Source organism: Cherax quadricarinatus, chromosome 78 (assembly GCF_038502225.1).
Source record: "Cherax quadricarinatus isolate ZL_2023a chromosome 78, ASM3850222v1, whole genome shotgun sequence".
Classification (NCBI taxonomy): domain Eukaryota; kingdom Metazoa; phylum Arthropoda; class Malacostraca; order Decapoda; family Parastacidae; genus Cherax; species Cherax quadricarinatus.
In genome coordinates, this window is record NC_091369.1 from 18,289,414 (window position 1) to 18,303,908 (window position 14,495).

The 14,495-nt window shown below is 40.2% G+C and overlaps 1 protein-coding gene across 3 annotated transcripts in view; it reads right to left on the reverse strand.

The window, feature by feature from the left end:
• The window catches only part of LOC128701486 (inactive hydroxysteroid dehydrogenase-like protein 1), a 160,933-nt gene that overhangs the window by 35,992 nt on the left and 110,446 nt on the right, over window positions 1-14,495 (reverse strand). For all 3 annotated transcript variants that reach the window (XM_070101752.1, XM_070101751.1, XM_070101753.1), the window contains one exon: window positions 10,594-10,691. In XM_070101752.1, coding sequence (XP_069957853.1) covers window positions 10,594-10,691 — 98 coding nt within the window. The remainder of the gene's footprint in view (window positions 1-10,593; window positions 10,692-14,495) is intronic.

Consider the following 14,495-nt stretch of genomic DNA (forward strand, 5'->3'; position numbering starts at 1 on the left):
GCAATGGGGTCGAAGAGGTATGGGGTAGGATTAAAAATGTAGTGTTAGAGTGTTCAGCAGAAGTTTGTGGTTACAGGAAAGTGGGTGCAGGAGGGAAGAGGAGCGATTGGTGGAATGATGATGTAAAGAGAGTAGTAAGGGAGAAAAAGTTAGCATATGAGAAGTTTTTACAAAGTAGAAGTGATGCAAGGAGGGAAGAATATATGGAGAAAAAGAGAGAGGTTAAGAGAGTGGTGAAGCAATGTAAAAAGAGAGCAAATGAGAGAGTGGGTGAGATGTTATCAACAAATTTTGTTGAAAATAAGAAAAAGTTTTGGAGTGAGATTAACAAGTTAAGAAAGCCTAGAGAACAAATGGATTTGTCAGTTAAAAATAGGAGAGGAGAGTTATTAAATGGAGAGTTAGAGGTATTGGGAAGATGGAGGGAATATTTTGAGGAATTGTTAAATGTTGATGAAGATAGGGAAGCTGTGATTTCGTGTATAGGGCAAAGAGGAATAACATCTTGTAGGAGTGAGGAAGAGCCAGTTGTGAGTGTGGGGGAAGTTCGTGAGGCAGTAGGTAAAATGAAAGGGGGTAAGGCAGCCGGGATTGATGGGATAGAGATAGAAATGTTAAAAGCAGGTGGGGATATAGTTTTGGAGTGGTTGGTGCAATTATTTAATAAATGTATGGAAGAGGGTAAGGTACCTAGGGATTGGCAGAGACCATGCATAGTTCCTTTGTATAAAGGCAAAGGGGATAAAAGAGAGTGCAAAAATTATAGGGGGATAAGTCTGTTGAGTGTACCTGGTAAAGTGTATGGTAGAGTTATAATTGAAAGAATTAAGAGTAAGACGGAGAATAGGATAGCAGATGAACAAGGAGGCTTTAGGAAAGGTAGGGGGTGTGTGGACCAGGTGTTTACAGTGAAACATATAAGTGAACAGTATTTAGATAAGGCTAAAGAGGTCTTTGTGGCATTTATGGATTTGGAAAAGGCGTATGACAGGGTGGATAGGGGGGCAATGTGGCAGATGTTGCAAGTGTATGGTGTAGGAGGTAGGTTACTGAAAGCAGTGAAGAGTTTTTATGAGGATAGTGAGGCTCAAGTTAGAGTATGTAGGAAAGAGGGAAATTATTTCCCAGTAAAAGTAGGCCTTAGACAAGGATGTGTGATGTCACCGTGGTTGTTTAATATATTTATAGATGGGGTTGTAAGAGAAGTAAATGCGAGGGTCTTGGCAAGAGGCGTGGAGTTAAAAGATAAAGAATCACACACAAAGTGGGAGTTGTCACAGCTGCTCTTTGCTGATGACACTGTGCTCTTGGGAGATTCTGAAGAGAAGTTGCAGAGATTGGTGGATGAATTTGGTAGGGTGTGCAAAAGAAGAAAATTAAAGGTGAATACAGGAAAGAGTAAGGTTATGAGGATAACAAAAAGATTAGGTGATGAAAGATTGAATATCAGATTGGAGGGAGAGAGTATGGAGGAGGTGAACGTATTCAGATATTTGGGAGTGGACGTGTCAGCAGATGGGTCTATGAAAGATGAGGTGAATCATAGAATTGATGAGGGAAAAAGAGTGAGTGGTGCACTTAGGAGTCTGTGGAGACAAAGAACTTTGTCCTTGGAGGCAAAGAGGGGAATGTATGAGAGTATAGTTTTACCAACGCTCTTATATGGGTGTGAAGCGTGGGTGATGAATGTTGCAGCGAGGAGAAGGCTGGAGGCAGTGGAGATGTCATGTCTGAGGGCAATGTGTGGTGTGAATATAATGCAGAGACTTCGTAGTTTGGAAGTTAGGAGGAGGTGCGGGATTACCAAAACTGTTGTCCAGAGGGCTGAGGAAGGGTTGTTGAGGTGGTTCGGACATGTAGAGAGAATGGAGCGAAACAGAATGACTTCAAGAGTGTATCAGTCTGTAGTGGAAGGAAGGCGGGGTAGGGGTCGGCCTAGGAAAGGTTGGAGGGAGGGGGTAAAGGAGGTTTTGTGTGCGAGGGGCTTGGACTTCCAGCAGGCATGCATGAGCGTGTTTGATAGGAGTGAATGGAGACAAATGGTTTTTAATACTTGACGTGCTGTTGGAGTGTGAGCAAAGTAACATTTATGAAGGGATTCAGGGAAACCGGCAGGCCGGACTTGAGTCCTGGAGATGGGAAGTACAGTGCCTGCACTCTGAAGGAGGGGTGTTAATGCTGCAGTTTAAAAACTGTAGTGTAAAGCACCCTTCTGGCAAGACAGTGATGGAGTGAATGATGGTGAAAGTTTTTCTTTTTCGGGCCACCCTGCCTTGGTGGGAATCGGCCAGTGTGATAATATAATATAAAAAAAATATATATAATAATATAGAACATATATACACTGCAATAGAGAAAAAAGAAGTCCCACTGGGGATCTTCATTGACTTACGTAAAGCTTTTGATACAGTTGACCATGACTTGCTCCACGTAAAATTGTCACACTATGGTATTAGAGGGCACTCCCTCAACTACCTCAAGTCTTACCTCAGCAACAGAAGCCAATATGTGTACGCAAATGGGGCAAGCTCTACCGCACAACCAATTACAGTTGGTGTCCCACAGGGAAGTGTCCTTGGCCCTCTTCTCTTTCTCCTATACATAAATGACCTACCAAATGCTTCGCAATTACTCAAACCCACACTATTTGCTGATGACACAACATACGTCTTCTCCCACCCGAGCCCAGTCACGCTAGCCAATACTGTAAACACCGAATTACAGAAAATATCTACCTGGATGAGGACTAACAAACTTACACTAAACATTGGCAAAACCTACTTCATTCAGTTTGGTAACAGAGCTACAGATGTACCTCTTAAGATAATAAACGGATCACCTATCACAAAGCTAACAGAGGGAAAATTCCTAGGAATCCACCTCGATAATAGACTCAAATTTCATACACATATACAACAAATTTCTAAGAAAATCTCCAAGACTGTAGGCATACTATCAAAGATACGGTACTATGTTCCACAGTCAGCCCTCCTGGCCCTTTATCACTCTCTTATTTACCCCTATCTCACCTATGGAATTTGTGCATGGGGGCTCAACAACAATTAACCATCTCAGACCACTAATTACCCAACAAAAGGCTGTAGTTAGAATGATAAATTCTCACTACAGGCAACACACTCCACCAATATTCAAAACACTCAACCTACTCACCATACAAAACATCCGTACTTATTATTGCACCTATTACATACATAGAACACTTAACTCTGATATTAACCCTCCCCTCAAACATCTCCTTGCCAACCTCAACAGAACACATGACCATAACACAAGGCACAGATCGCTCTTTGATGTTCCTCGTGTCCATCTCACGCTATGCAAAAACTCAATGCACATAAAAGGCCCTAAAATCTGGAATTCATTACCTGTAAATATAAAAGAAACACTACCTGTTTATAAATTCCAGTCTCTTCTCAAAGATCACTTACTCACTCAAAACCAAATAAATACTGAATAACTGAACCTTATAAATTGTATATCCTATATGTTACTCACAATTATATCACACAAATGTTAAACCTAGGACCCAATCTAAGTTTATTATTTTTTTAAATACACTACCTAACAGAATACTCCATTCGACTGAATGTACAGCAATGCAAGCAACCATATGACCTGTCTTTGTAATACTCATTTGTGCTTTATAGTTATTTTTTTTTTATTTTTTTATTATCACACTGGCCGATTCCCACCAAGGCAGGGTGGCCCGAAAAAGAAAAACTTTCACCATCATTCACTCCATCACTGTCTTGCCAGAAGGGTGCTTTACACTACAGTTTTTAAACTGCAACATTAACACCCCTCCTTCAGAGTGCAGGCACTGTACTTCCCATCTCCAGGACTCAAGTCCGGCCTGCCGGTTTCCCTGAATCCCTTCATAAATGTTACTTTGCTCACACTCCAACAGCACGTCAAGTATTAAAAACCATTTGTCTCCATTCACTCCTATCAAACACGCTCACGCATGCCTGCTGGAAGTCCAAGCCCCTCGCACACAAAACCTCCTTTACCCCCTCCCTCCAACCCTTCCTAGGCCGACCCCTACCCCGCCTTCCTTCCACTACAGACTGATACACTCTTGAAGTTATTCTGTTTCGCTCCATTCTCTCTACATGTCCGAACCACCTCAACAACCCTTCCTCAGCCCTCTGGACAACAGTTTTGGTAATCCCGCACCTCCTCCTAACTTCCAAACTACGAATTCTCTGCATTATATTCACACCACACATTGCCCTCAGACATGACATCTCCACTGCCTCCAGCCTTCTCCTCGCTGCAACATTCATCACCCATGCTTCACACCCATGTAAGAGCGTTGGTAAAACTATACTCTCATACATTCCCCTCTTTGCCTCCAAGGACAAAGTTCTCTGTCTCCACAGACTCCTAAGTGCACCACTCACTCTTTTTCCCTCATCAATTCTATGATTCACCTCATCTTTCATAGACCCATCCGCTGACACGTCCACTCCCAAATATCTGAATACGTTCACCTCCTCCATACTCTCTCCCTCCAATCTGATATTCAATCTTTCATCACCTAATCTTTTTGTTATCCTCATAACCTTACTCTTTCCTGTATTCACCTTTAATTTTCTTCTTTTGCACACCCTACCAAATTCATCCACCAATCTCTGCAGCTTCTCTTCAGAATCTCCCAAGAGCACAGTGTCATCAGCAAAGAGCAGCTGTGACAACTCCCACCCTGTGTGTGACTCTTTATCTTTTAACTCCACGCCTCTTGCCAAGACCCTCACATTTACTTCTCTTACAACCCCATCTATAAATATATTAAACAACCACGGTGACATCACACATCCTTGTCTAAGGCCTACTTTTACTGGGAAAAAATTTCCCTCTTTTCTACATACTCTAACTTGAGCTTCACTATCCTCGTAAAAACTCTTCACTGCTTTCAGTAACCTACCTCCTACACCATACACTTGCAACATCTGCCACATTGCCCCCCTATCCACCCTGTCATACGCCTTTTCCAAATCCATAAATGCCACAAAGACCTCTTTAGCCTTATCTAAATACTGTTCACTTATATGTTTCACTGTAAACACCTGGTCCACACACCCCCTACCTTTCCTAAAGCCTCCTTGTTCATCTGCTATCCTATTCTCCGTCTTACTCTTAATTCTTTCAATTATAACTCTACCATACACTTTACCAGGTACACTCAACAGACTTATCCCCCTATAATTTTTGCACTCTCTTTTATCCCCTTTGCCTTTATACAAAGGAACTATGCATGCTCTCTGCCAATCCCTAGGTACCTTACCCTCTTCCATACATTTATTAAATAATTGCACCAACCACTCCAAAACTATATCCCCACCTGCTTTTAACATTTCTATCTTTATCCCATCAATCCCGGCTGCCTTACCCCCTTTCATTTTACCTACTGCCTCACGAACTTCCCCCACACTCACAACTGGCTCTTCCTCACTCCTACAAGATGTTATTCCTCCTTGCCCTATACACGAAATCACAGCTTCCCTATCTTCATCAACATTTAACAATTCCTCAAAATATTCCCTCCATCTTCCCAATACCTCTAACTCTCCATTTAATAACTCTCCTCTCCTATTTTTAACTGACATATCCATTTGTTCTCTAGGCTTCCTTAACTTGTTAATCTCACTCCAAAACTTTTTCTTATTTTCAACAAAATTTGTTGATAACAGCTCACCCACTCTCTCATTTGCTCTCTTTTTACATTGCTTCACCACTCTCTTAACCTCTCTCTTTTTCTCCATATACTCTTCCCTCCTTGCATCACTTCTACTTTGTAAAAACTTCTCATATGCTAACTTTTTCTCCCTTACTACTCTCTTTACATCATCATTCCACCAATCGCTCCTCTTCCCTCCTGCACCCACTTTCCTGTAACCACAAACTTCTGCTGAACACTCTAACACTACATTTTTAAACCTACCCCATTCCTCTTCGACCCCATTGCCTATGCTCTCATTAGCCCATCTATCCTCCAATAGCTGTTTATATCTTACCCTAACTGCCTCCTCTTTTAGTTTATAAACCTTCACCTCTCTCTTCCCTGATGCTTCTATTCTCCTTGTATCCCATCTACCTTTTACTCTCAGTGTAGCTACAACTAGAAAGTGATCTGATATATCTGTGGCCCCTCGATAAACATGTACATCCTGAAGTCTACTGAACAGTCTTTTATCTACCAATACATAATCCAACAAACTACTGTCATTTCGCCCTACATCATATCGTGTATACTTATTTATCCTCTTTTTCTTAAAATATGTATTACCTATAACTAAACCCCTTTCTATACAAAGTTCAATCAAAGGGCTCCCATTATCATTTACACCTGGCACCCCAAACTTACCTACCACACCCTCTCTAAAAGTTTCTCCTACTTTAGCATTCAGGTCCCCTACCACAATTACTCTCTCACTTGGTTCAAAGGCTCCTATACATTCACTTAACATCTCCCAAAATCTCTCTCTCTCCTCTGCATTCCTCTCTTCTCCAGGTGCATACACGCTTATTATGACCCACTTCTCGCATCCAACCTTTACTTTAATCCACATAATTCTCGAATTTACACATTCATATTCTCTTTTCTCCTTCCATAACTGATCATTTAACATTACTGCTACCCCTTCCTTTGCTCTAACTCTCTCAGATACTCCAGATTTAATCCCATTTATTTCCCCCCACTGAAACTCTCCTACCCCCTTCAGCTTTGTTTCGCTTAGAGCCAGGACATCCAACTTCTTTTCATTCATAACATCAGCAATCATCTGTTTCTTGTCATCCGCACTACATCCACGCACATTTAAACAACCCAGTTTTATAAAGTTTTTCTTCTTCTCTTTTTTAGTAAATGTATACAGGAGAAGGGGTTACTAGCCCATTGCTCCCGGCATTTTAGTTGCCTCATACGACACGCATGGCTTACGGAGGAAAGATTCTTTTCCACTTCCCCATGGACAATAGAAGAAATAAAAAAGAACAAGAGCTATTTAGAATAAGGAGAAAAACCTAGATGTATGTATATATATATATGCATGTGCGTGTCTGTGAAGTGTGACCAAAGTGTAAGTAGGAGTAGCAAGATATCCCTGTTATCTAGCGTGTTTATGAGACAGAAAAAGAAAACCAGCAATCCTACCATCATGCAAAACAGTTACAGGTTTTTGTTTCACAGTCATCTGGCAGGACGGTAGTACTTCCCTGGGTGGTTGCTGTCTACCAACCTACTACCTACTTTATAGTTATCTGTTTACAATAATGTTTTATCACTGATTTCATCATTGCTTAGTTAATCTTAAGTTAATTTTAAGCCAGCCCGTAATGCTATGCATATAAGTGGCTTTGGCATGCTGCTCTTACCTGTATTTTTTGTACCTCTGTTTGTATGCTTAAATTACTAAATAAATAAATAAATAAATATTGAGTGTGCATAAATGGGGTTAAATCTGAGTGGGGATCTGTAACAAGTGGCATTCCACAGGGATCAGTTTTAGGCCTATTGTTGTTTATAATATATATAAATGACCTTGACGAGGGAATTACTAGTGGCATAAGCAAATTTGCTGATGACACGAAGATGGGTAGGATAACCGATTCAGACGTTGATGTCTCGAAACTTCAGGAGGATTTAGACAAACTCAATTCATGGTCAGAAAAGTGGCAGATGCGGTTCAACGTAGATAAATGTAAAGTTCTAAACCTCGGAAATGTTCATAACCCTAGCACCTACCAGCTTAATAATGTTGAACTTAGCCGTATAGAATGCGAAAAGGATTTGGGGGCTATGGTAAGCAGCAACCTTAAACCAAGACAGCAGTGCCTAAGAGTGCATAATAAGGCAAACAGATTGATGGGATTTATATCAAGAAGTGTAAGCAACAGAAGTCCAGCAGTTATACTTCAGCTTTATATGTCATTAGTAAGGTCTCGCCTAGATTATGCAGCTCAGCTCTGATCTCCATTTTACAGAATGGATATAAATTCCTTATTAACCCTTAACCCTTTGAGGGTCGACAGGCCCTCTCCGAAACTCGTTCTCAGGGTCGGCCAAATTTAAAAAAAAAAAAAAATTATTTTCTCTTATGAAAAGATAGAGAATCTTTTCCCGATCATAACGACACCAAAAGTTTGAAATTTGATAGAAAACTTACGGAATTATGCTCTCGCAAAGTTAGCGGTCTCGGCGATGTTTACGGATCGGCGATTTTGCCCACTTTGAGCCCCATTTTCGGCCAATTTCACTGTACTAGTCGACAAAAAAACATGAATATTTCGCTAGATCTCCATTTTTTCTATCGAATGGGTGCAAGAAACCACCCATTTATAAATTCAACTATCCAGTACAGTGGTCAGAATTTAGCAATTTTGCCAATTTCACACAAATTTCAAAAGATGCCAATTTCGGAATAGGGTCCAGAATAAACAAGAAAGACATTCCTGGCACTAAAATGACATTTCCTCTAGTCATTAGTCACGTCTCAAGGCCCCTCTTATATTCTTTTGCTTTCCACTTTGAATTTTTATTCTCACAAAAAATATAAGATTTACTGTTATGCAGACTACTGCATTAGTGTAAAAAATGGTATAAATAATATTGGTGCACTTGTGAAAGAATATTAGACTCACCAGTTGACGTGTATTGCACGCTTGGCACGATTTGTTTACTTTTGAAGTTTGGTAAAAATCGAACATTTCTGCTACTTTGAGCTCAATTTCAAGGCACCTTTCATTGTAAAACCAGTCAAAATCATCTCAATTTCAGTAATATGTCTTCCATTCTATAAAATGAGAGCAAGAAAACTAGAATACAACAATAAATACCATACGAAAATACACTGCAAAGTCGCTGATTTATTAAAAAAAAATGGAAAAAGGTTTTTTTTTCTCATTATGCACCGTTTGCTGCAGGATTTTTTTTAGACTGTGCACACTGACCACATAGACCCATTCTTTCATATGAAGGCCTACCAGCTTTCTCCCACTAGATTTGAGGTCGCTAGAATTTATGAGTACTAGTACGTCAAAAACCCCTACTCGTAAGACGTACTAGTACGACGAAAACCCTCAAAGGGTTAAATGGTCCAAACGTATATATACGTTTTTTCAACATTTGAAAGTATGTAAAAAAATGTAGATCATCTTTTTTTTTTTATTTGAAAATGTGTAAAAAAAACTCTTATCTACATGTGTTTTTTTGTTATGTTCGAAAATATGTAAAAAAACGTAGATCTACGTTTGGAGCACTACGGATTTGAACGTCAATCTGTTTGGACCGTTTAAGGGTTAAACATTCAGCGACGAATGACAAAATTAATTCACTGCATTAGAAATCTTCTGTATGAAGAGAGATTGAAGTCCCTTAAATTGCTTTCACTTGTAAGACGAAGAATGAGGGGAGACATGATCGAAGTGCACAAGTGGAAGATGGGTATTAATAAAGAGGATATTAATAAGGTCTTGAGGATATCTCTCCAAGAGAGAACCCGCAGTAATGGATTTCAATTAGACAAGTTTAGATTTAGAAAGGACACAGGAAAGTATTGGTTTGGAAATAGGGCATGGGCAAATATTCTGTTAGTGGGATGGATTGTGAAGGACCTGCCTAGTATGGGCTAACAGGCCTGCTGCAGTGCTCCTCCTTTCTTATGTTCTTATTTTCAGGAAAATAATACACATATTGAAAGTTTACTCTAGTTGCAAGGTTTACCTGTCATTATGTGTTTATGAGAATGAAGGGAAAGACCAGTAGTTCTCCCAGTGTAAAACATCCACCAGGGTTTTGTCACACATATACTAGGATGATGGTACCTCCCTGGGAAGTTGCTGTCTACTAAACTTGATACCTATCTAACACTGAGCACCATTCACTGTGTTCCAAGTAGCTAGTACACTTAGAAAAAAAAAAACTAGTGCTCAGAGCAGGATGTCTATGCCTGGAATATATATACCGCACAAATATAGCGATGCCTGTATAATGAATGAGCTTAGCTTACCTGCCATAGGTCTATCCGGAAGTGCATATCTAGATATTCTAGATTTATGTAGTGTTACATATAAACACACAATACAAATTATAAAACATAATCCAACCTTAAGTTTCTGTATACCTGCACACTTAAATGTCACCCATCTCTGTACAAACATCTTATGTTGAAATAATGATCATTATTACCATTATTATTAAGCAGGCCTGAGGGTTGCTATCTGCAACAGCCTGAGTGACCAGACAGACAACAGGGAAATCTGGCTTAAGCGAGGCAGTGGGAGGTAAAAGTACCCTAGAGACCAGTCACAGGTATATCAAACTCCATATATGGGGAGCAATATACCTCTGAGGCAACAGTTTAATGATTAAAATAAGTGAACTTAAATACTGAAGAATTAAAGTCACAATACCATGGTTGGAATAATTGACAACTAACTCACAGCTGGAGAGGAAACAAGAGAACTTCTGTCTACCAATGCAAGCTGATGATAATCTTGGATGGACCAGAACCTCTAAAGTTCCTTCTGCAAATTGTGGATAAGTTGTAAACTTGAGTGTATAAAGTTTACCTGCAGGCTATGGGCCCAGTAGCCTGTGGTGCAGCGAGCGTAACCAAGAGTTGAGAGTGCATGGTAAGCGTACCTCGATGGAAATGGAGACACCCAACCTGATAGGAAAACAAAACTATTATCATAATAATTACAATTATAATTATCATTATAATTGTTACAGGGATACAGGCAGAGTTTTGACTAATGTGAATGGACTGACATGTTTTTAATAATATAATAATAATATCTTTATTTACTAAAGGTAGTAGGTTGGTAGACAGCAACCACCCAGGGAGGTACTACTGTCCTGCCAAGTGAGTGTAAAATGAAAGCCTGTAATTGTTTTACATGATGGTAGGATTGCTGGTGTCTTTTGTCTGTCTCATAAATATGCAAGATTACAGGTATGTCTTGCTACTTCTGCGTACTTACATTTAGGTCACACTACACATACGTGTACAAGCATATATATATATACACGTATATATATATATATATATATACACACACACCCCTCTGGGTTTTCTGCTATTTTCTTTCTAGTTCTTGTTCTTATTTATTTCCTCTTATCTCCATGGGAAAGTGGAACAGAATTCTTCCTCCGTAAGCCATGCGTGTTGTAAGAGGTGATTAAAATGGTGGGAGTAAGGGGCTAGTAACCCCTTCTCCTGTATAAATTACTAAATTTGCAAAGAGAAACTTTTGTTTTTCTTTTTGGGCCACCCCACTTCGGTGGGATATGGCCAGTTTGTTGAAAGATGATGAAAGAGGGGGTAAAGGAGGTTTTGTGGGCGAGGGGCTTGGACTTCCAGCAAGCGTGCGTGCATGAGCGTGTTAGATAGGAGTGAGTGGAGACGAATGATACTTGGGACCTGACGATCTGTTGGAGTGTGAGCAGGGTAATATTTAGTGAAGGGATTCAGGGAAACCGGTTATTTTCATATAGTCGGACTTGAGTCCTGGAAATGGGAAGTACAATGCCTGCACTTTAAAGGAGGGGTTTGGGATATTGGCAGTTTGGAGGGATATGTTGTGTATTTTTATACGTATATGCTTCTAAACTGTTGTATTCTGAGCACCTCTGCAAAAACAGTGATAATGTGTGAGTGTGGTGAAAGTGTTGAATGATGATGAAAGTATTTTCTTTTTTGGGGATTTTCTTTCTTTTTTGGGTCACCCTGCCTCGGTGGGAGACGGCCGACTTGTTGAAAAAAAAAAAAAAACATGTACATGGTATACAGACCTAGCTGACATCAGTGACACTACTATATAGAAAGCCCCTTGTTATGCTAAGCATTTCGGGCAAATTAGGTCAGTGTCCCAGGATGCGAATCACACCAGTCGACTAACACCCAGGTACCCATTTTACTGATGGGGAACATAGACAACAGGTGTAAAGAAACACGCCCAATGTTTCTACTCTGGCTGGGAATCGAACCGAGGCCCTCGCCGTGTGGAGCGAGAACTTTAGCTACCAGGCCACCAGAGCCCCGAAGATCTATTTTGCAGCATTGACACCCGAATCTGCATGACAGTGTCTTCCATTGCAGACACTGCAAGGCTCCAGGCGGACATCAACCAAATCTTTCAGTGGGCTGCAGAAAACAATATGAAGTTCAACAATGAGAAATTTCAATTACTCAGATATGGTAAACACAAGGAAATTAAATCTTCATCAGAGTACAAAACAAATTCTGGCCACAAAATAGAGCGAAACACCAACGTCAAAGACTTGGGAGTGATCATGTCGGAGGATCTCACCTTCAAGGACCATAACATTGTATCAATCACATCTGCTAGAAAAATGACAGGATGGATAATGAGAACCTTCAAAACTAGGGAGGCCAAGCCCATGATGACACTCTTCAGGTCACTTGTTCTATCTAGGCTGGAATATTGCTGCACACTAACAGCACCTTTCAAGGCAGGTGAAATTGCTGACCTAGAAAATGTACAGAGAACCTTCACGGCGCGCATAACGGAGATAAAACACCTCAATTACTGGGAGCGCTTGAGGTTCCTAAACCTGTATTCCCTGGAACGCAGGCGGGAGAGATACATGGTTATATACACCTGGAAAATCCTAGAGGGACTAGTACCGAACTTGCACACGAAAATCACTCACTACGAAAGCAAAAGACTTGGCAAACGATGCAACATCCCCCCAATGAAAAGCAGGGGTGTCACTAGCACGTTAAGAGACCATACAATAAGTGTCAGGGGCCCAAGACTGTTCAACTGCCTCCCAGCATACATAAGGGGGATTACCAACAGACCCCTGGCAGTCTTCAAGCTGGCACTGGACAAGCACCTAAAGTCGGTTCCTGGCCAGCCGGGCTGTGGCTCGTACGTTGGTTTGCGTGCAGCCAGCAGCAACAGCCTGGTTGATCAGGCTCTGATCCACCAGGAGGCCTGGTCACAGACCGGGCCGCGGGGGCGTTGACCCCCAGAACTCTCTCCACGTAAACTCCAGGTACATAGTACCCTATCTTAAGAAAGGATGACTACTTATTAGAGATTTTTTGGAAATATGCTGTATATGCATCTGAAATTTAAGACAGCTATCAATGTGGAGCCCTAGATATTTTTCATCAGTGTGACTTGAAATGGAGGAACCATTTATCGACATGCTTAGCTGAATATTTGCAGCTCTGTTACCAAACAGTATGAAGTAGGTTTTGTCGATATTGAGAGTAGATTTATCGGCCATCATCCAAGTGGATATTTTTAGCAGCTCATCATTTACTGTGTTTCTAAGTATGGTTTGGTTTTGGTGAGAGAAGATATAGGTGGTGTCATATGCAAAAAGAACAGGTTTAAGTAGTTTGGAGGCATTACGGATGTCACTGATGTAAATGAGAGAGTAGTGGTCAAAGGACACTGCCCTGGGGGACTCCAACACCATTTGTGTATACAGTAGGGCCCCACTTACATGGCAGGTTAGGTTCCAGGCTACCGCCATAAAGCAGAAATCGCCGTAAAGTGGAACACCCTTTTTTTCTTCACTTATAAATGCATACAAATACACTAGATAACAAGTTTACACTAACATATATTAAGTTAGCAATAGAACTAGGCATCAAAAAACAATAAAAAAGTACAATGCACACATAGTGCACTCATTACTTACCTTAAAATATTTATAGTCTTAATCTAGGGTGAGACAAGTAGTATTTATTGTAAGAAATCAAGTGTGGTATGTATGGTAGTCAGCTGGGATACCATACCAGGCCAACCCACCCAGGCATATATTCTATGATATTTAAGCATCCCAGAGCGATAAAATGTATATACAGTTCACTCATTACTTACCTTAAAATATTTGTAAGTAAAGTAAGTAAATGAGATGAAACGAATAAATGAGAGAGAGAAAGAATGAGTGCATGAGAGAGGACAGGCGCAGAGTTATGTAAACAAACCAGGTGAAGGTAAGTTTTGTGAACAAAGTGTACATGTCTGGTTTGTGTACAAGTTACATTGTGTACAAGTTGTCTCTACACTGATACAGTAGAATAAATAAAGAAGAACACTCCCATTCTCATGTAACATCATTTTGAGAAGAAATGACGCTCAGAGTGAAGGCAATGGAAATAAGTCACACTGTCTGACTTTTTTGAGTTATCCTAGGTTTTCTACACATGTGCTGTTATGTATGATAATCTATGTAACTGTATTTGTGTATACCTGAATAAACTTACATACATACAAAAGGAATAATTTTCTACAGTTACCCCCCAGTAACACATTTTCTCTTATGTTAGATTAGAGAAAATGTTATTCATGGCATCACTTGTACAAGTTATCTGGCTACCACATGTCATATTTATGTTTATTTATTCTATTGTGGGGTGTATTTATCATCTTTATATGTTATGTATCATGTTTATTATATAATTTTGAAAAAATATCATGGATGGATT